At 35.7% G+C, this 23,250-nt stretch overlaps 1 protein-coding gene across 1 annotated transcript; it reads left to right on the forward strand.

The window, feature by feature from the left end:
* The first annotated feature begins 8,628 nt into the window (after positions 1 to 8,628).
* Positions 8,629 to 23,025, forward strand: LOC149550410 (putative plastid-lipid-associated protein 2, chloroplastic). Its single transcript, XM_089793426.1, has 3 exons — positions 8,629 to 9,398; positions 22,180 to 22,375; positions 22,467 to 23,025. The coding sequence occupies exons 1-3, from the start codon at positions 8,638 to 8,640 to the stop codon at positions 22,779 to 22,781; spliced, it is 1,272 nt and encodes a 423-aa protein (XP_089649552.1). The 5' UTR covers positions 8,629 to 8,637; the 3' UTR covers positions 22,782 to 23,025.
* Positions 23,026 to 23,250: the final 225 nt, after the last annotated feature.

The raw sequence follows: 23,250 nt of genomic DNA on the forward strand, positions 1-23,250 counted from the left end.
ATTTGATCTAATACTTCCTTCATTGGTTGAATCCAATGATCATCTTTACATGCTTCATCTGCACTCTTAGGTTCAACCTGAGATATCAAACATATCTCCTCATTTATTCTATTTCTTGTTATCACACCTTTGTCTTTGCTTCCAATTATCTACTCAGGAGGGTGATTCTTTATTAGATTCCTATTAGGGTTAGAAGTTGACATCTCAACTCTTATCTTATCTCTAGATTTAGATCTCTACTCTCCTCTTTGCTCAACAGTTAACACATCATTCTGCAAATCATTACTAGTCTCAAAGAAAACTTCTGCATTTTGTCTAACAACTCCAAAATTATCTTCTTCTTCATCTAAATTGTGATCTACCATCTTTTTCTTAGTTCCAAACTTTTCATCAATCCTTACATTTGTGCATTCAACTAATGTCTTAGTTTTATAGTTAAAACATTTGTATGCCTTGCTTTTCAATGAATAACCAAGAAACATTCTTGGATCGAACTTACTAATGTCATCATCTCTCTTAATATAACATTTTCTCCCAAATATTTTGAAATACTTAACTGATGGTGAATGATCAAACCATAGTTCATTAGATGTCTTGTTCATACCTTTTTCTAATTTGTAGTTGGTTTAGAGTGTATACTATTGTATTGACTGCTTCTCTCCAAAAATGTCTTAGAAACATCATTTTCAAACAACATCGCTCTTGCTACCTCTACTACTGACTTATTTATTCTTTCAACAATTCCATTCTACTCAAGTGTTCTAGGTGAGGATAATTGTCTTTTAATTCTATTCTCTTTACAAAATATGTTTAACTCTCTAGAGGTGAATTCTCCTCTTTTATCTGATCTCAACCATTTTATCTTAACACCAGATTCATTCTCAACTCTGTTCTTAAATATCTTAAACTTTTCAAAAGCTTTAGATTTATCTTTAAGAAATGCTACCCACATCATTTTAGTGAAACCATCAACAAAAATCATAAAGTACCTTTCACCATAGAATCCTCTTGTTCTTGAAGGACCACTCAGATATGTGTGAATGATCTCCAACTTCTTTGTGGTAGTGAACTTCTTGCTAGGAAGTGATACTTTCTTCTGTTTAGCCAAAATACATTCTTTGCAAACAACATTAGTGGGCTTTGTAATCTTAGTCAAGTCTCTGAATGCAAATGTGCTACTAACCTTCACAATATTATCAAAGTTTATGTGACAAAATCTTCTATTCCACTACCAACTGTTATCCACTTTAGCTACCAAACATGTTATTCAATAGGATTCAACTGAAATACATTACCTCTAGATCTTGTGCCTGTTCCAAATCAGCTTACTACCTCTGTCTTTGATAATGCAGGTTTTCTCAGTGAATTGCAACTGAAAACCCTTGTACACCAACTGTCCAACACTCAACAAATTATGCTTCAATCCATCAACAAAATAAATATTGTCAATAATAGTTTTACCATCAAGATTAATGGATTTGATTCATGTTATATGATAGGCTGCATTGTTACCAACTCTAACAATACCTCCATCAGGATTCCTAAACTGAACAAACTTATTCATATCACTAGTCATGTGATGTGAACAACCACTATCAATTATCCAATCATATTTCTTCTCAACTTGGAAAACTAGAGCTCTTGTTTTCTCTAATTTCTCTATCAAGATCATCTTCCTTGATAGCCACAAATCCCAATTCATCATCACTTTCACTTTGACCTTTCTCATCAAATTCTTCATCTTCATCTGCATATAAACAATTTCTATCTCTTTTAGGCTTAAACTTCCCCTTATACTTTTTCTCTCTTTTAGGAAATTTAGATGCATAATGATCGAATTCATCACAAGTCCAACATTTAAAGATTTTATTTCCATATTTTTCTCTTCTCGCAATAAGGGCTATACCTTCCTCAATCTTCTTGTCTTCATTAGATTTGCTGCTACCAACAAAATCTCCATCTGTGCTTGCACTTCTTGTTAGATTAGGTCGAATGTTCAAGGCATTAAAAGTTGTTTGAACTCTAGCTAGATCCCTAAACTATCTTAGATCTACTTCTGTAGATTCTAATCTTCTAAGCAACATTTCCTTGGCAAAATCCTTAATGTAAGTTATCAATAGTTGAATCATCTAAGCTACTTGCTTAAATGGTGGCATCAAACTTTTCAAGATCTTCCATACTACCTCATCTTCTTCCTTGGTTCCACCAAGAGATCGAATTCCTACAACAATTTTTGATATTCTACCAATGTAACTTCTTATAGATTCATCTTCCATCATGTTAGCATCTTGAAATGCACATATCCAATTTTGCAATCTCATTCTTTTTGCATGTGTATCACCTTCAAAAGTATATGCTAATGCTTTCCAAATTTCATGAGATGTTTTAAGTGACTTGACCTAACTATATTCATTCCCTGTAAGAGTTGATAGTAGAGCTTCTCTAGCTCTCATGTTACACATGAACAAATCTCTCTCTTATTCACTGCATTCTTCAAGTTATTTTTCTTCCACAATCGTCTTCTCACTCTTTGTCAAGATCCACTAACTTGGACTCATGCACAACAAATGAGTCTTCATCTTCTCCTTCCAACTGTCATAGTTGGCCCCATCAAATCTAGGACTATGCTTTTTTAAAATATTCACCATCGATCTCCCAAAAATTTTAAGTTTATCCTTCAAGGACCTAAAGCTCTGATGCCAATTATTAGAATATATAGTCCACCAATATAATTGAGAGGGGCCTGGGGGTTGAACTAATTATCCAACTAATATTACAATTATCAACCTTATTAAACTTTAACCATGTGAGCAATATAATTAGAAACCACAACAAGATACTCATACACAATAACACCAGATATATTTACTAGGGAAACCCTTGATAAGAGGGAAAACATTAGTGGAGATGGTACCCACAAGATGATGTACTAATATAAATATTCCTTGTTAGAGGATGGACCCTGTTAAGAGTCTATAGCAATATTTAGTACATATGAGTCCCTTTTAGGAGACTTTAAATCCCTGTTAGGAGATTCCAACCCTATTAGGATTTGTGCCAACACTGTTAGGAGTTGTGGAAGACAACTAGACCCATTGACAAATAGCTTTAAGGGCAAGACCAATGAACCCACTGTCCAAATGATATTTTTATTATTCCTTGTAGAATAATAGAAATAAAATGTATTTCCTTCCTCTTCTTCTATCTTATCAACCGGACCTTTTCTCCTTATGATCTTATAACCAAATCACAAAACTCACATCCAATAATCCCTTGGATCACTTACTCACATTCACCAAAAACTCTACTCCTTTTCACACGTCACACTTCAATGGATACTTCCATCCCTTTTTTTACAAACAAGGAAAACATCTTTCCTTTATACTATATCTTCAAAATAATTCCTTGAGTTGGCCTTGGGGCTTTCCCAATTAACTCTAATATATAATTAATTAATTACAATTACAATAGCATTGTCAATTCACAGTCTATAAAAACTTCACACGTGTGATACTAGGGCTTGCACACTCACTGATGTCACCAACAGATTGTTCTCTATCACTTCCCAATTGCGCATCTTCTTACTGCATCTTAGATGTAAGATAGCGAACAAACATTAGGAACTACTTCCCCAATACTCTATCTTTGAACTGCTCTCTGTAAATCAAGTTTAACTTTCGTACATCTTCAATTTAGACTTTGCGTACTTGACCATGTCATCATGACACAATGTAGAACATGTCCATGACTGCACATCACTAGACAATCAAAACATTGTTCGTACCATTAGGATCTATGTTTGCTACTTAGTTGTTCCTTAAAAAAACCATACTATGTTGACATCAATGACAAACATAGTCATGAATGCAACATGTCAATACTCTCCAATGCTTAGGATACTCCCTCAAAGTAGTATCATCAGCATTCATGCTAACACCTTCTACCATGTCCCTATAACCATTAGCACCATCTCCTTCAAATTAGAGCAATATTGCAATCACTGTGTTCACAATCCCTTTTCCTTTGGTTACCACCTCATAACTTTTTTTTTTATGTTACCTACTTAACTGTGGCGAGCATGCAAAATACCTTGCACCAACTATTGATGTCATGCTCTCAACCTAACACAATAACACATAAAAAATTGAAACGTACTTTCTATAAAAATAAGCAAAAATAAATTATAATCCTAAACCAAATTTTATTTTAATAAAACCCTAATCATATAACTAAATGAAAACCAACCTAGATTGAACACTGATTCTACACCAAAGTTTACTTGAACACTAAGGGCAAAGAAAATTGAACTCTAACATTGAGAGTATTTGTCAACACTAAAGAAAATTGAACCCTAATCCTAAACCTGGTGAAGTGGTACAATAAACTAGGCCTTGAAATTATCAAATTTGTGTTGCTTTTTTAATCCACACAAACCTACATGACATAAAATCAAATCAAACCTTGGATTCATTTTTAAACATAACCTTAAACACAGTTAAAAATTCCAAGTCAAAGAAATGAAAGAGATGGTTGCTTGAATGAAGATCCTACAAGAAATATCATTGTTGCTTCATGTTCTAATAGTTTACTACCCATAATAGGAACATTAATGTTCACTAATACATTGCTTAGAATGTTTCAAAGAAAAAGATTAAGATTTGAAGCACCACCACAAAATCCTTAGACATCAACAAATTCTTAACTTGCCAATTGAATATATAGTCACCAATAGAGCAAAAAAAATTCTTTTTTAATGACAATAATGATGAGAATTATTTTTTAATACTCACCACCACACATATCTTACAATCACTAAAATAATTTTAAAATTTTGTTTACTAACAATAAAATATAAATAAAGCCAAGTATTTTCAATAGTTGTACACGAACCATACTATGAAAATTGATGGAATACTTGCACTCATTTATTCATACATAAGTACTTGCAAAATTGAAATAACTTCGACTTAATCTAAACCTAAAAAGTATACTTATCAAGACTTTAGGTTTCATCAAATTTATGTTTAAAATTTGATCAAATATAAATTTATCTGAGGATTCTTTTTTCCATTTCTCTCAATTATTCTGGAGGAAAGTTCAAGAAGAAGGTCTACAAACATGTTACAATATTGATGAGGTGTTTGTATTTGAGACCAAGAAACTTGATGGTATTATTTTTCATGCCTCAAATAGACATAACTGATGCACATCTGAAATAATTCTACATCTTTATTCTAAAAAACATGAGGATAACTTTCAAGGCATGAATGATTATATTATAGACACTTGGGTTGATAGACTAACTAGAAGATGCGATAGATGATCACCCAAGTTTCAAATCACAATGTGTAATTTTAATTCATCTAATCAAGATGATCTTACCAATGCCAATAATGTTATTGAGGGATGACCAAGGATCTAGTGAATTGCTTCAAGGATTGCCAACTCAATCTAGAGGTTTATCAAAGCAATTGAAAAATGGTAAGATCTCCAAGAGAATAAAATATAAAAATCTATGGTGTGATGCACTAGGTAACCAAGCAAGAAAAAATACCACGATCTCAAAGTAAGACTAAAAATATTGGTTGATGGTTATGTGATGCAGGCAAGAGATGAATAACTAGGGCCAAAGGCACACCCAACTATCCAAACCGCCTTGCAAGAGTTAACACAATAGAAGCAAACACGAGGAACAACACCAAGGAAAGAGAGAACAAGGATATATTTATTGATTCATCAAATAGTCAGCATACATGCCTAGCTGTAAGGCCTTCTGGGTTACGACCAATTACAAATGTACAACTTCCAGATCTCCAAATCAGCTTTTTAAATCCACATATCTCTTTTCTTTTGAACTCTCCCCAAAAATCTGCCCTAACCCTAAACCTAAACACCCTACTTATACTTGCCAAAATGGCTTACGGATAATTCTAGAACATAGAGAAACCACAAGTCGGCCCTCATCAAATATAATTAACTATACCAAAATTAAATGTGAGCAAAGTCGGCCCAATTGGAACTAGGCATAATGAACTAATGTGCAGGATTACAAAGAAACCCAGGATGCTCTTGCATCATTATGACAACTCTAACCTTTTAGATCACTTAAGAGATATCACTTATAATATGGTATTATAATTTAAAAAATGAATAATAAAGTTTTTTATGGGGATGAACATGCAATTTGAAAATTTTGTATTTCTTCCCCTATAATCTTACAAGGATATCCTACCAATGGATTATTAAAACTAGGGTTATTTTTACCTTAGGTCAAAATGACATGAGGTCATTTTCACATGGGTTATCTCAAACAAGTTATTGTGTCATGTGATATATTGACTAGGATATTTTGATTTGCAATCAATTTATATGAGAAATGGTAGGAGTGACTGATATAATCTTTCATTTGGACCTTAGCAATATATTGTGGTGGATGAGAAACTATGTTCACTTTTAGTGGAGTTTTGATAATGAAGTTATTAATGATGCATTGTAAAACTTGGTCACTTTTAATAGGAGCTTTATGTAGTTACATAAGGTGTTTTATCTTATTTGTTTCAAGATTTTGGTTCTAAGCTATTGTGGTTGCAATGTATAGTGGGCCATGAATAATCTTTGATTAAAGATGGATGGTCTTTTCAAATAGATGTTGGTTCATGTAGAGCTCTTAGATTATATCTTTAGATTGTAGCAAGAGTTTGGCATCTTTGGGTCTATTGGCAAAAGATGTGTACTATCTCTTGAATGTATCATGCCAAATGAGGCCATATTAGGATAGCTTGACCTTAACCTTGCAAATCCTAAGCTACTCACATGTCTCCATGTTTCTTGGAAAGTGTTTCCTAGGACATGTGAGAAAATAATTAAATATTTATACTTTTCAACTAATTATAATTGAATTTCAAGAGGTGAACATGAAAAAGTGATAAAGATAAATTCAAATGGATAAAATATACATTAAGGGTCTTGGATAAGGTGTACAAGTTTGGAAATGAAAAAGGTGTCTATTTGGGCATCTCAACTGTCACTAGGAGTTACAAAAGACTGAAAATGTCATTAGTCTTAGTACCTTCAAGCTTAATGCACAAGGAGTTACTTGAATATTTTTATTATTTTATTAGCTATGTTGGCTATTCATTCTTCAAAGCTCACAAGTGGTTTCCTTGTTTTGGGAAAGCAAAAAAAAAAATTCCTCTAACATTTGTTTATAAAGTTGAGCTAAGGCTTAGTAGTTTTATCGTAAGGCTCTTCGAGGTTTCCAAGTAGTTCTGGGTTTAATTAAATATGTTTAGTGTATTATTGGTGTAGTATCTCTTTTCAAGATTGGCCTAATAGATTTTTTTACCAAAAGGGATTCCCTACATAAATTGAGTGACTATTTTGGTAATGATGATTATGTATTCATGTTCAATGGTGCAATCACATGTTTATTTCAAATTTATTTTTAGATATAGTTTAATATTTGTAATCACATAAGAATGTTAATATTGCAAGCTCTCTTCATATTGTTTCTTAACACTTTTGAATTAGACAAATGCTAGAATGCATAATCTCTCTACCTCAAAACTTATAATGCTTCATCAATATAAGCATTCATCTATATGTAACGAGTACTAAGTAATATACTATGATGACGAGAGACAAATTCTTGTAAACCATCTCATGATTCAACAAAAAGTATATTTTAGGATTGATTTTAAGATACATCTATAAGTAAGAAGTATATGATATGAAAATTAATAGTCATTTTGATCACAATCACAAGGTTCTTATATATAATCACTCATAAAATGTAATATTGTACAAAAATGTAACAACACCATATAAATATATAAGTATTAAAACTAAATATATAAATAATCTAATAATTAACCTAGATATGAGAGTTCACTCTAGACACACACATTTTAAAATTGAACTAATAATAATGAAATAGCATAAACAAATAATATCTCGATGTTGATGAAGATGAGACTAATTTAAGATAGTGACAAATGATTGACTTGATTTCCAATACTAGATTTGAAGTTAACAAACTAAGAATATCATGCTTTGTTAAATTATATATGAACTTGGGCAACTAATGTATGTATTTGTATTTTAAACTTAATATTGTATATGTCAAATAAAGAACAAATATAATTAGAATAGCTAAACCTACATTACAACTTCTCAAAAATATACCTTTCTAAAATAGGTACCTTTCAATCCATAAGTCTTAATTGAAAAAATATCAGCATTATCCCTATGCATGTCAACTTCTCATAAAATCTACCTTATAAAATTATAAAAATACTAGTAACATTAATCCAACAAATCAATTTTATTAAAAATTAAAGTCTATGAGCTTTTTTAAATTTATTCAAACAAAAGAATCTTCTAAATCAAAATGACGATGCACGTCCTAAATTAAAATATTATCTAATAAATAAAAAATCCAAATCTAATATAATATTTTTAATTAATACTTTTCAAATTAATTAAACGATAAGTAAATTTACATCCTAATGTATGAGTCGAAGACATTTAAACCGACATTTCGCCAAATCAGTCATAAAACATGTGGAGAGTGAGATGCCCACGAAAGATGCAGAAGACTATATTATCGTTGGATTTTATTAGTAATTTGAGGCGGCAATGGCAATGGCGTTGTACACGGCAAAATCATTCTTCCTAGTTCACAACTCCAATAACCCTGCTCTATTCTCCCTGCCTAAGATCGTACCCTGCTACTCATTTCATTGTCATGCAATCTCAAATACTCTGTCCACATTTTCCACCTCAAAAGACATCTTCCGGAGCCCAGTTATCAGTATTTTTAAGAGGACTTCATTGTCCTCGATAATACCCTCTGCCCTGAACGATGGTGATGACAGCATACCACCAATTAACCAAGCAGGTGATATCACTCCTCCCACTCTTAATGAGGATGAGTGGGGAAGCGATTCCAAAATGACCGTTAACCTCAGCGAGGATGATAGGGGGAATGAACTCAAAACAAACACAACAGCCTCGCAAAATGATTATGTAGAACAAAAGGATACTGCTCCTGGGGGCGTCTATGTTGATGAATGGGGGGATAAAGCAGATCCAGATGAGCTTTCTGCACAAACAAGGCTGCCTGATGCAGACCCACCTTCAATGTCTGATGACGATGAATGGGGCGGTTCAGGAACTGACAAGATCCCTGATACTGTACCTTCAATTTCTACAGATACCAAGCTTACAGAGCTTAAACAATGCTTGGTGGACTCTTTCTATGGGACGGAGTATGGCCTTACAGTTAGCGGTCAGGTTAGGGCAGAAATCGGGGAGTTGATTTCCCAGCTTGAAGCTCAGAATCCGACTCCTGCTCCAACTGAAGCACCCTCGCTGCTGCAGGGAAATTGGGTTTTAGTGTAAGTTCCTTTTCCGTGTTCTCTTCGTATGTCGTATCAATGCCTAACATATGCATAATGATATTCATGTATTGTTTTCACAACAAGGACATACATGAACACGTATAACTATGTACATGTCTACATGTACACGATGAATGTTCCAAAAATTACAAGCTTCATCAAACTAGTCTTGTGTATCCCTTATTGAAGTATTTGTTCCACATTAATGGCCATTTATATGTCTCCCACGAGTCTAAAATATTTATTGAGAAAAACACAGAAGGTGAGGGATTGCAACAAATATCACTATACTTCTTTAAACCTTGTTGTTCTTGTTTCTTTTGGTAAATTTCAATTGCTGAATCCCATGTCTTTTTAGCATGAGGAAATGTAACGTCAAGCTTTCGTCACTATTAGTTTGGAAGCCAGTGGTCACTGTGGGTTATACTAATGAAAATAGAAATGTAGACATTGACAATGCTTTCACATTAGTTCATAGAGAAGATATCCGGAAATCAGAAATGCTACATCAATGGAAGAAGTTGTAGATGTCCCCTTGACTGCATTAAGAGACTGTATAGAATAACTTATTTCTTAAACCTGGCTTTGATTGTGACAACGGACAGAAGACAAGTGGGAGTTAGGACTAGGGAATACGCTTGTTGACAGGAACTTGGAGTGGAGAAGGAGGGTTGGAACCCTTTGATCATGGGTTAAAACCCTTTTATGGTGACTTTAATAGAACTGATGGAAAAAGTTTAATTGGTCTGTGAGAGATATAGGATGAGGACAACATAATTTAGAGGGTTGTGGAAAAGATTTCTCATCTGTAGGTTTGATGGCCGTAGCAAAGTTATTAGGCTGAAAGCTTGGATGGGCAAGTTGTTCTTATAGTCAACTGAAAGGTGGAACCCTGTCAGGGATTCAAAAAAAGGAATTTGTGGATTGATGATGGGCTGAGGCTGCTAAGGAAGAGGGAAATCAGTCAAAGTAATCACTTGAGACCAATTCTTTACTGCATTCCATCATACCTTTGAGAATTACATCCTGATGAATTATTTCCTGGCCCTCAAGAACATGCACCTAGTGATCATGGCTTATTCAAGGGAATTCTGAACTCTGCCAAGCCATCTCGTTGTGAAACACATTTGATATTTCCTCCTATGGCTTCGTTAATATGTACATTGATGAATTAAAAGAGTTTATGAGGGGGCAAGCTAAGGGTTTGAGGCTGGCTTTTCTTGAGACTGTAGTTGTTGCTAGCAATCACCTTAGAGTGGGGCCACAAAATTAATTCAACACCAAGGGAGAGCTAAGAAGTGAAGAAAAATCATATTGTTCTCTTGCTTCTACTATGGGTAATCACAAATCAGGATAGTAAGCCCTGCTACCATTCCTGATTTACCATAAAAAAAGGGAACTTTTTTGCTGTAAAAAAAAACTTTCTGAGGAAAACAAGTGCAATGCTCTTGGCAGAGTTCATATGATTGAGCTAGCAAATTAAGATCATAAGGATTAACTGAGAATGAAGATGAAGAAGCATAAAAAAGAAGAGGAAAACACATGTCCAGGACCAAGAATAACAAGAATTCCCAACTGTCATCTTTGTTGCTTAGTTAGGAATCACCCAATATCAGACCTCGAGGACGAAGGGAATGATGCTGGAGACCTCCACTGATTCCAACAACATTCATAACTTCGCAGACTAACAATTTGGTGAGATCCTTGAGATTAAGAGTTGTACTGTTATAAACTACCTGATAGTCAATGGCTATTGACACTATGATGGATTGTAAGATTGGTCGAAGTTGTCAAATTTTGTTTGCAGTCTTTGGATACATCTTGCTATTTCTGTTTTGAGACTCTAGTAGGAGCAAGTGTTATCATGCATATATGGCGGTTTACGATTTTGGAATTTTTGTGCAGGAATTTGATAAGCTATCCATGCAATTTGAGGACAGCAATTGATTTAGTTAAAGAGTTGCAAGACGATGCATATAAATTGTTTTTACATCTTAACCCTCAAAATAGGAAACAACTTGCAAAAAGACATATCTTGCTATACTTCTCAATGGAACTGCATGGTGGATCACTGTGAAAGTGCAGAATACAATCCATAGAGAATCAAAGCAAAAGTGTGGTGACTTATTGGTGAGTCAGCAGGTGTTTTCAAAGCCTACCACACAGGCTGCAACTAGATGGGGGCAAGGATACATTGAATCTGGAATTAGGGTCCAAACTAATGATTGTCCATGGTTTTAGGCATCCAACCTAGTAAAGGATGATTTATGAAATGGAAAAAAGTAATCCAAAAGTCATGAATGTGGGACTACTTGTATCATATGAGTCATTTTGCATCTCAATTTAAGTTGTGCTGGTAAGGATGAAGTATGGTTCACACCACCTAAGAGGACCATATTAAGAATTAGATATCCTTGAACAAAGAAACTACTTCGTTAAGTTTTGTGGTGCCAGGTTTATATGTGCACATTATTAACAACAATATAAAAACAAAGAGATTGATGCAACTGTACATGTTGTACGATCATTTGTAGTATTCTTCTGTGATTTATTTCTTCTGCAGTTTGCATTAGCTGAAATTGTTTTTTTCATGAAGGCTATTGCTGTAATGTGAGATTTTAATTAGTTTCTGCCTGAAAGAGATCAATTTTTTTGTTAAAAAAAGGTTTCCATGGGTGACAAAGATGAAGACAACTCTCAAGGATTCATCAAGGGAGCAAGGAGATTCAGTCTAACATGATGGACACACTGCTTTGAAATTGTCCAACTCTTTAGAGGACTGAACCGACAATTGAGCGTTGGTAGACCTATTCAAATGGTATCGAAGGGAGCAGCTCTGTTGGTGACAGGGGCTTAGCTAATCCCAATCCAAGAGCCTCTAGAGCCAAATTTCTGGAAAAGGAATGGGTAGCACCTATGGAAAAAGAGCCACCCAATGAGGGAGATGACATGACAAGACTTCATGGTTAAACAGTGCCTTAAGTGCTGCCATACAGAGAGACATGTCCTTTATAGAATAATAGGAGAAGGAACAATCGCCAGCTCCGAAAGGACTTTCAACACTTTTGAGGGAAGAATGCCATTCCTTCCTTTGATGGATCCAATAGCTGTACAACAAGATTTTTTATTTGAAGAAATTGGACACTAATTCTCTTTGAATCCAATGTTTGAAGAAGAGACTGTCAAGGTAGCCACCTTGCATCTCGAGAGTGCAGCTCATAAAAGGTAATATCATGGCACGGTGACCCAAGGGCATGATTCCACCACTGCTTTAGGAGACTTCAGCCAAAGATTGACAAAGAGGTTTGATAGGGGCAATCTGGAGATTCATTTCAGAGAGCCAGCATAGCTGAAGCAAGAGGACATAGTGGAAAACTCCGTCAAAGAATTTTAGAGACTCTAGTAATGGTTCCAAACATGACAAAAAGGAGGCTTGTAGTCCTTTTCATAGAGGGTGAATTTAAACTCTCAAAGGATTGGTAATGCATTTGATCCAAGTTCATTGAAAGAAGCCACTAGGAGAGCTCTAAACTTTTAGGTTTCAATGGCTAAGGACATATTCTATTCCAAGAAAGCACTTCCTATGGTGCCAAAAATGTCACCTCAAAGAGCATGCCTCCAAAGGCTTTCCTCCCCAAGCCAAACCAAGTTGAGGCGCCAAAGAAATGTACTCTAGAGGAAAAAGATATCTTTCACAAGTAGAGAGTCATGGCAACCAGGACATAGGTGTTTGGGAAAGGGACATATACTCTATATTCAAAGGGTCTTTGATGAGGACGCAAAGGATTACAAGACTAAGCTTGAGATAGATGTGGATGAGCTTGAGCATGATGACCAAGGAGAAGAGCATCTAGAGGTACACTTGTACTGCTATTAAAGTACCTAGATACCATGCTTTCCATATTAGAGTTTTTTTTCAAGGACATAGGGTGACAATTTGTATTGATGGTGGAGCCACTCACAATTTCATTGATGAGGGGCTAGTGACTAAGATGGGATTGCGGACAAAATATTTTGAAGGGTTTATTGTTACAATGGCAATCAGGTGCACTCTTCCCTACAATCAAAGGATTCAGCAAATGGAGTTGACTTTAGGAAAATACAAGACATGAGATGATTTCTATGTTTATTGGCATTAGTGATATAGAGTTGATCTTAGTAGTGTAATTGTTGTACTTGCTTAGCAAATATAAACCCAATTATCAAACTCTGGAGTGGAAATTCAAATCTAATGAGAAGGAGGTAATTCTTCATGTCCTTTCTAGTGGGGAACTCATGATAGTTTATGCCAAGAGGATGGAGAATGTTTTTCATAAAGATCAAGTGGCATGGGCAACTGGAGTGTTTGATTATAAATATTATTCCCTCCAAGGCTTGGAGATCCTACCAAGTTGATATTTAATCCATTTTGTACAAACATAGTAAGGTCTTCAATGGCATTCCTTGTGGTCTACAACCTGATATAGGCTTCTAGCATGTGATTCAGCTTGAGGAGGGAGAAAAGCCAATCATTACGACTCCATATTGTCATCCTAGGAGATACAAGGAGGAGATTGAAAAGACAATTAAGGAGCTACTTGATGTGGGACATGTAAGGCATAGTTCCAACTCATTTGCTTCATCTCAGGTTTTGGCTATGAAATAACATGGGAATGAGGATGTGCATTGATTATAAAGCCCTTGGCAAAAGGACAATAAAAGCCACTATCCCATGCCTAGGATCAATGAATTGATTGATGAGCTTCATGGATCAATTTACTTCCCAAAACCAATCTACGAGCCGGGTACTGTTGGATAAGGATTAGAAATGAGGATGTACTATAAGCAACCTTTAGATGTCACTGTGGGCATTATGAGTTCTTGGTCATGCCATTTAGATTGACCAATGCACCCACCACTTTCTAGTCATGCATGAATCAAGTATTAATTCTACAATTGAGTAAATTTTGTATTAGTTTTCTTTCATGACATTTTGATAGACAATGAGACCTAGGAGGACCATTTGAAGCATGTAGATGAGGTGTTTGGCATACTTAAGCAACATTCTTCTATGCCAAGCTATGCAAATGTGAGTTTGGGTTCATAGAAATCCTATATTTCAGAATCAAGATTAGTTACCAAGGGGTTAGTGTGGATGAGGATAAGATCAAGGCAATACATAATTGGCCTAGACCAAGGAATTTGACACATTTGAGGGGATTTGTGGGACTTTGCGGCTACTATAGGAGGTTTGTGAAAAGTTTCTCACAACTTGCAGCTCCATTGATCAATTTGAAGAGGAAGGGATTATCTCTTCTTGTTTAGCAACAAAACAAACTTTTTATAAACTTAAGGAGGTAATGAGTTCATGCTTTGTTTTACGTGTTTTGGATTTCTCACTTCTTTTTGTTTTACAATGTGATGCTTTGAGAGAGAGAGTATTGGAGCAATCTTGTTGCAAAATAGACACCCCATAGCATTTGAGAGTAGCGAACTCAAGGAAACAAAGAGGAGTTTCTCTATTTATGATAAAGAGATCTTGGTCATCATGCACACACTAGTCAAGTTTTGACAATACTTGGTTTGTGGAAAATTTGTGGTCAAAACTGATCATAACAGCTTGAAGTTCTCTCTCAATCAGAAGGATTTTAATGCAGACAACAAAAATGGGTAAGTAAACTTCAAACCTTTGGTTTCGACCTAAGATACTGTATTCATCCCGCCAACCCCAAATTTGGGAGTCGATTTGCACCATATTCAAATTCGATGCAAATTCGCATGCGATGTGCTGAATTCGAGCATCATTCGCTAGAAAGGACCTTGTACAACTTTGTGGCAATTTTTCAGTGGATGAGGACAAAAAACTTCGAACCTGTAGCGAATGACCAGTGACGCTGTTGACTTTCAAATGATTATGTCTTATCCCTGCTGTGTTTTGTTTCTGATCATGAGCATCTCTTGTTATCTTGACAACCTATTTGGAGATAGAAACCAGAATGAGGCAGTCGTTAGAATCCAATATAATCCGGCTAAGCGTTAGAATCACGACCAAGCGGTGCTCCCGAGAGTTCCGTCTATGGAGTTGGGTGGGGGCTACTTAAGAGTGGCCAGGCCAAGCTGTCTACAAGATTACCCGAGGATCACATGACTAAGGATTCTGGCCCAGTGACTTTGCAGACTCATCATTCCTAGAGGGCCTTGGTTTCAAGAAAAAGAGAGACTCAATCTGCTCGATTTATTAAATGTAATCTTTTGCTATGATATTATATTAAGTTTATTAATATTTACTAATGTGTAATTAAAACATTATATTATGTATTTTATTTATTACTATTATAATTTATTTGTTTATACTATGATACCTTGCAACAAGGGTATCAAGCAGAGAGAAATAAATAGAAAATGTGAATTATGTTCAAAATACAGTTAGTCTGCATAGTATAATATATATATATATATTTTAAAATTCTTATATTAACGAATCCAAAATGAACCGAACCCAGTCCAAAATTAATTTGAGCGAATGTCGAACCCGAATATCAAACCGCATACGAACCAGAATCCGAACCGGCAACTTAGGTTTTGACATTGAGTGTGTGAATAGAAAGAATAATGTGGTGGCTAATGCAGTCTCAAGGAAGCCTTATTTTTGCTCAATAACAAATATATCTGCTGATTGGAGGAGGTCTGTCATAATAGCCAAATCTGCTAAGACTATAGTTTCTATGGACAGTTTGCATGGTAAGTTGCAAGACGACAGGTTCAAGGTGGTTGATGAGCCCATGCTCTTGAAGGATTAGGTGTATCTTTTACTAGAATCCAAGGCAAAGAGAATTTAACATTATCAGATTTCCACAAACCATTTGTAAAATAAATTGTTTTCTGGATTCTATGTTTTTACTAGAATCCAAGGTGAAGAGAATTTTTTTGAGGGCAGTCATGACACACCACTCACTGGTCACACAGGCTTCTGCAAGGCATGCAAGAAAGAGAGGGAATGTTTTTCATGGAAAGAGCTAAAAAATAACGTGTTGTTGCATTTTAGAGAGTGTTTGGTATGGCAACAACACAAAACAGAGCATGCTTTTCTAGCCAGATTGTAGCAGTCGTCACCCATTCTAAATCAGAAATGGGAGAGCATCTCCATGGGTATCATTATAAGGTTGCCAACAGTGCAAGGTGAGGATTGTATCTATATAATTGGTGATAGACCACCAAATATGCTCATTTTCATGCAATTTCTTCAGAGTACAAGGCTCCACAAGCTACTGATCTGTTTTTTGGAGATACTACTGAGCTGCCCAAGAACATGGACAACAGGTTTATCAGCTTGTTTTGGCAAGAACTCTTTCGTTTGACAGGAAAAAATTTAACCCTAAGCACTCCCTATCACCTGCAAACTGAAATTGTGAACGAATGAATAGAAGGCTATTTGAAGAACTATGTTAAGGGGCAGCAATCAACATGGATTAAGTGGCTGCACCTTGGAGAATATTTCTACAACACCACAAAACACGTCAATTGGTGTGACTCCTTTCAAAGCACTTTACGGGTATGATGCTACTTTATTCCTAAACTCCATTCTTCCAGATAGTAGAGTTCCAGAGCAAGGGATCTGGTGGAGCAAAGTACAGACATTCTGAATACTCTCGAGTAGAATTTGCAGCAGGCCCAAAACCAGCAGATGTATGCTGACTGACACAGAACAGAGGGTTTTAGAGATTGTAGACATGGTGTTTTTGAGATTGCAGCCTTCTAGGCAGTCTTTCCTCAAAGGCAGCAGAGCTGAGAAATTGAAACCATGGTTTCATGGGCCCTTCAAGGTGTTGAAGAGGATTGTCAAGGTCGTATATGAGTTGAAACTTCTAGCCAACAGAAAAAGACACTATATCCATGTCTCGGGCTAGCATGTCACCCATTCACTTGAGCTGCCGCCACTTGATGACAAAGGAAAGTTGATTATTAAAGCTTAAGCCATTTTGGATGTGAGGGAAAATTATTCCGGAATATTTGGTTAAGTGGAAGAATTCTCTCCTAGAAGATAGAAGCAATCTTAGGACAGGAGACTATCACAATCCCACCATAAGTTGGAACTTCTAGCCAACAGAAAAAGACATACTATTTCCATGTCTCATGTCATAAGAAAGCTCTGGGCGAGCATGTCACCCCTACACTTGAGCTGCCACCACTTGATGATGAAGGAAAGTTGATTATTAAACCTTAAGCCATTTTGGATGTGAGGGAAAAGTTATTCCGAAGTATTTGGTCAAGTGGAAGAATTTGGTTCTACAGGATGGAAGCAATCTTAGGACGGGAGACTGTGATGATCCCACTATAAGCTGGGTCAGCCCAACTTCTTTAATAAAGTTGTTTTTAAACACGATTGAAATTAATAAAATAATATATTTTTAAAAAATTTGTATTTGATTTCCCTCTTTAGCATGCCTTCTTGGTCAACCTCTTTTTCCTTCAGGCTAACTTCTTGTGGACTGGGGTATGATAATGTATATATATGGCAGTTTTGCTTTCTGAAGGCTTATGAAACATTTGAATTTTAAAAAGGCATATTTTAGTGACCTTGTGTGTAAAGGGACGAAACCCCTGGAAGACAACTCACGGGTAGGGTGATACTCTTATACTATGTACTTACAAATTCCATAGCACAGCAGAAGTGACCTTGACTACTCATTTAGCTGCAGAGACAAGGGCAGAAGAAGACAAGCAGTAGTCTTTTGGGTGGCAATATATTCCTTCCTGGATGCAGTGATCAGCAGCTCGTTGTGCACAGCTGAGGCCTCAAATTCCACCTTGCTGTGTGTCTCCGACACCATCAAGCTGCTTATGTGATTAGGTGATCTTACCAGTAGTAGGGAGGGTGCATGGTGATTTGAATACTTACGAATTCCATAGCACAGCATAAGTAACCTTGAATACTTGTTTACCTTCAAATTTGTGGATAGACAAAGGTGGAGAAGACAAAAAGCAGTCATTTTGGGTGGTGATATATTCCTTCCTGGACGCAGTGACCAGTGGCTCACTGTGCACAGCTGAAGCCTCAAATCCCACCTTTCTGTGTGTCTCCCATACGAGAAAGCTGTTTATAAGGAGATCATGCCAGTAGTAGGGAGGGTGCTTAGTGATTTGTGAAGAACATTTCCCTGCTGGTTGAGCATCTGTCGGGCCATAAAGCACATGTTGCATAACTGAGACAAGTTTGTGATTCAGAGAAAGCTGTTTGTTTGGGTATCCCCTATGACTTGTGTTCTTCTGGCAATAGACAGAAGTCATACTGCACATTATTCCTTCAATGCTTGATGATTGTCAATGTATTATCAGTTATATTATGTGATCTATCAAGAGGTGCTGGAGTTTAATTGCAACTGACTGGTGCAAAACATTACATGGATAATCCATGCGAAATTGGGTGTAACCATCTGCTATTTGGTTTGTGACCTGAGCAATTAGTATTGTTAGGCTGGGTCTGCGTTTGAAGGTTGAGAGGGATATTGCAGCCAGACTTAGCATTCTTTCCCAGCCATCTTTTAAGCTGACAGCTAAAATGGAATATACTCCGCTACTCTCTGTTTGTGATCACTTGTGCATCGAATCTGAATTATCTGTTCTGTTGGTGACTGATTTCTTCTGCTGTTTGTGAACTGAAATTGTTTTGTTAGTGGAGCCTATTGCTGTAATGTGAGTTTTTAAGTACAGTCAGAGTCTGAAAGAAATTAATCAGTTATTTTAAAGAAACCCGAGGTTCCTTACAATACGTCTCTTGCTATTTGCATCCATGTTGGTCACATTCACATGATGCTTGATACTTCCCGTGTTGAGGCTGTTTGAAGGAAAAATGAAATGATGCTAACTAGGTCACTAAAATTACTTTCTGGAGAGAAAGAGTTGGGTATCTTTGATAAGAATACTAAATTAGACGGGTTTCATAATTTTTTTTGGGTAGACAGTATTTTCTTACTCTGGTCTCACACTAGACTAAACATTTCAACATGCAGTACTCTTTGATTCCCTCCTCTTGATGACTACAAAGGCTATGATTACTCTGCTTGGGAGGATATATCAGTTTGTCTTAAAATAATGTTGATTTGAATGCATTCCTATTTATCCATGGGGTAAAATAAATGATTGTATCTTTGGTGTTGCTTTGTATTGTTTGGACATGCAATCAGGACTCCAAAAGACTGTTCCCAACTGAGAGTTAAGAGTCCAAAGAAAAAAATCATGGTCAGTTAAATGCAGTGTAAAAACTTATGATATAATCGCTTTGTGCTCCTTTTTTCAAAGGGAGAAAGTGGAGGAGGGACATCAGACTAGTATTTGAAGGAAAAACATCAAAGACAGAAAGATTTCTGAATGCAGGAGTTCTAAGATCTTGTGATACCAACATCAAATCCTGTTTGTTTAAGAGGCGTGTGTTGATGCCTGTATGCAAAGCCTTATCCCGTGGACATTGAGTAGTGTACTTGGTGTGTAGACAGATCTTCTTAGGGCTAGTATTTTTATGTGTTTTTAAGCTTCCCAAAAAAAATTATGGGGGAGAGTTCTGATAAAAATATCCATTGTAAGAATGAGAAAAAGGGAAGAAGTAAAGAAAAGTACAGATATGATATTTTGGTCATATTTGGAAGGGTTTTAGTATCAGTTGCAGAAATGCAGATGGATTTAGTTATGGCATACTTAGATAAAATGGAAAAGAAAATGAATTAAACGAGGCAAATATTCAAGTCGCTTAAACTAGTGGAAAAGAAGATATGTGTTTATTATTTCACTTTTTAAGCGAAGAACATTTGAATGGTATTTTTTCAATGGAGTATACACACTTAGGGCCCGTTTGGTGAGTGGAATAGGAATACATATTCTGGAATACGTATTCCAAAAATTTTGAATTCCTTGTTTGGATGCACCAAAACGGGATTGCAATACGAAGTAAAATAGGAATACTTATTCCAATTTTGGCCCAAAAATGGGGTTTTGCAATTCCACCCAAATAGGTGTTATTGGAATACGTATTCCTATTCCATTTTATTTTATTTTAGAAAACATAAATTTTCGGGTCCGTGAATTCCCATCAAATATTGGCTGAACCAAACGGAGAACAGGAATACGTTCTATTCCAGAATACATATTCCTATTCCGCTCACCAAATGGGCCCTTAGTGTGTATTTTATCTTGGCAGCTGACATCACTACAAAAGAGATAACAAAGTAGACCATTCGAAAAGCATTTAGCTCTCCAAGAAATGACCAAACCAAGTGTATAGGATGGAAATTATATAATTTTACATATTATAATGTTCAGCTTTGAAGATGATGTCCAATGAAGTGATGGTTCATTTCTCTGCAAGCCAATTTCCACTGTCAGAACTTTGGGAGAATCAGACTCTTGGAAATCTCTAGATCCAAAGACATGTACATTGTATGGTATCCAAAGTCTAGTTTTTTTGAGAAAGAGGATTAAGCAATTGCTTATAAAGTTATAAGTAATCACCATCTAACTTCCGTTGATTCCTTGTGGCTGCCAGTCATTCCATGGATTTGTTTATTGTCTTTTCACTTTGTTATTTGTGTCTGTCCATACCCGTATTCTTGTTAGTCTCTCTCTTCCCCTCCTACACCTCCCTGCTCTCTCTCTAATTTGCATGGATTTGCAACAAAGTAACAGTGTTTAATGGAGTCTTGGAATGTGGGGACAGGTTTCAGAGATGGCAATTGTTTTCCAAATTTAGGGATGGTGGCCAAAATAAATTATAATATATAAAATTTGAAAATTTTATTATAAATCAGCATGAGTTTGTATTCGTCAATGTTGCAATGTAATTGGTTAAGCGTAAACAAGTTGTGGTTTTTATTCCTTAAATTGCCAGCATGGTTGGTTGCGCACCTCTGAAGCGATAAGAGTTGTTTGATGTTAATGTTAGGAAGAATGCTAGTCTTTATAACAAGAAATTACAGCTAGTATTTTTTGGTGGAACAGAGGCAACACCATTTGTGTAAAGAATGGATATAGGAATGCTGTCTTATTATCAGTTTGGTATTTATTGACCTATGAAGTTCTGTTTTGCTAAATGGTAAATATGGCTAAATTATAGGCCAGAATCTAAAATTATTCTTTTCACCATACTATAGTTGGTCTCTATTTATGCATAATCAGGTTTGACAAACGTTATACAGCAATCCAAATCCTAACAGTGCATTATAGCAGTTTCAGTATCCTAATCTGATTGCGTCTACTCATGTTCCAACCAATGGTCATATTGAAAATTATTCGCTCTCAAAAATACCACAAATATAGGATGACATTTTAGGTCTGTTCGTGGAATAAGATGGACGCTTGTTTGGACTGATAATGTTATTTTTCTAATTGAAAATAGTAGATAGCAATTTTTTGTAAAGAGCCATTAGTCTCTTCACATTCTCATAGGCTTAATAATTATGTTTAATCTGGGCTTGTTGATCTATAGTTTGCAATTTCCAACAAACTGAATTAAACTACGATTGTTGATATATTCCTACATTTTCCACAAAGATAAGATGGCACTTTAATCAGTCAATTTATAATGCTCATATTATCAAAATAAGAATGGTAACTGTTCATTTGGAGTGAAGCAGTAGTGGATAGACAAATGTATTTAAAAGAGCTACAATGAACAACGTTCTCATTGTCTTTTCCATTAAAAAAACTAATATTTTGTCTTTAACATGAGACTTGCACTTTACCTATCACTTCGTTATTACGATATCTTTAAAATGTTTTAACAACATATTTTTTTGGTGTCGATTTTCAGTTATACATCACTTTCAGAGCTATTACCTTTAATAGCAGCAGGTAGGCTGCCTTTCGTAAGGATTGGGAAAATATGCCAATCAATCAATACAGACAAATTCACTGTTGAGAATTCTGCTTCTTATATTGGGCCATTTGCCACTTTCTCTGTACGTGCTTTGGCATCCTTTGAAGTCCGTAGTCCCAAGCGAATACAGGTAGGTGCCGTTGACCTAAATTAATAATCCAATGCACATGTCATGGGATGACATTATATTTTGAGTAAATGATTACATGCTTCTCTTACAGGTGAAGTTTGAGGAAGGAATAATCCCTCCACCTGAAATTACGAGCAAACTGGATATTCCCGAGAACATTGAGTTGTTTGGACAGAAGATAAATTTGAATTCTCTTCAAGGATCTCTTTATCCTTTTCAAGAAGCTGTAACAAGGATATCCCAGATAATATCAGGACAGTCCCCACTGAAAATTCCTATCAGGAGAGATGGGGCTCAATCTTGGTTACTGACTACATATCTAGATGAGGATTTGCGAATATCAAGAGGAGATGGTGGTGGACTTTTCGTTCTTGTCAAGGAAGGGAGTTCGCTTCTGAACCTATAGATTCTTAAATATTAAAATATGAGTACATTGTATTTGTTCTTGTTCATTCTTTCATATTTACTTTTAATTTGAGAGGTCAGGGTGACTGTGGAGCTTTAGGGCACCTTAACTGATGAGAGCATATGAATCGGAGGCTAGTCTTTTCAGGTTCCTCAACCAAATTAGCAGTGGACATTTTCTAATTTATAGCTGTAAGTTTTAGAGGATAATGTGAGGTATGGTATGCCTACTTTTTTGTTGTTTCCATGGTTTGTTTTGCAGTGTAGATGTAAATGCTTCCACTTACATGACATAGACCTTGATCACTTGTGCAGGTTTGTTTGTTTATCATTATTTGTTCAAGTAAAATATCTAGGTATTTTTTTAGTTCATTAATAAGAGAGACCAATTTAGTGTATGAAACCATAATTATGGTAGCATTCTGCAAGGCTTTTCTTTTTTATTTTTATTTTTCCTTTTAGCATATATT

The sequence above is a fragment of the Cupressus sempervirens genome, chromosome 7 (genome assembly GCF_028749045.1).
Source record: "Cupressus sempervirens isolate cs-2001-9-10 chromosome 7, ASM2874904v1, whole genome shotgun sequence".
Taxonomy (NCBI): domain Eukaryota; kingdom Viridiplantae; phylum Streptophyta; class Pinopsida; order Cupressales; family Cupressaceae; genus Cupressus; species Cupressus sempervirens.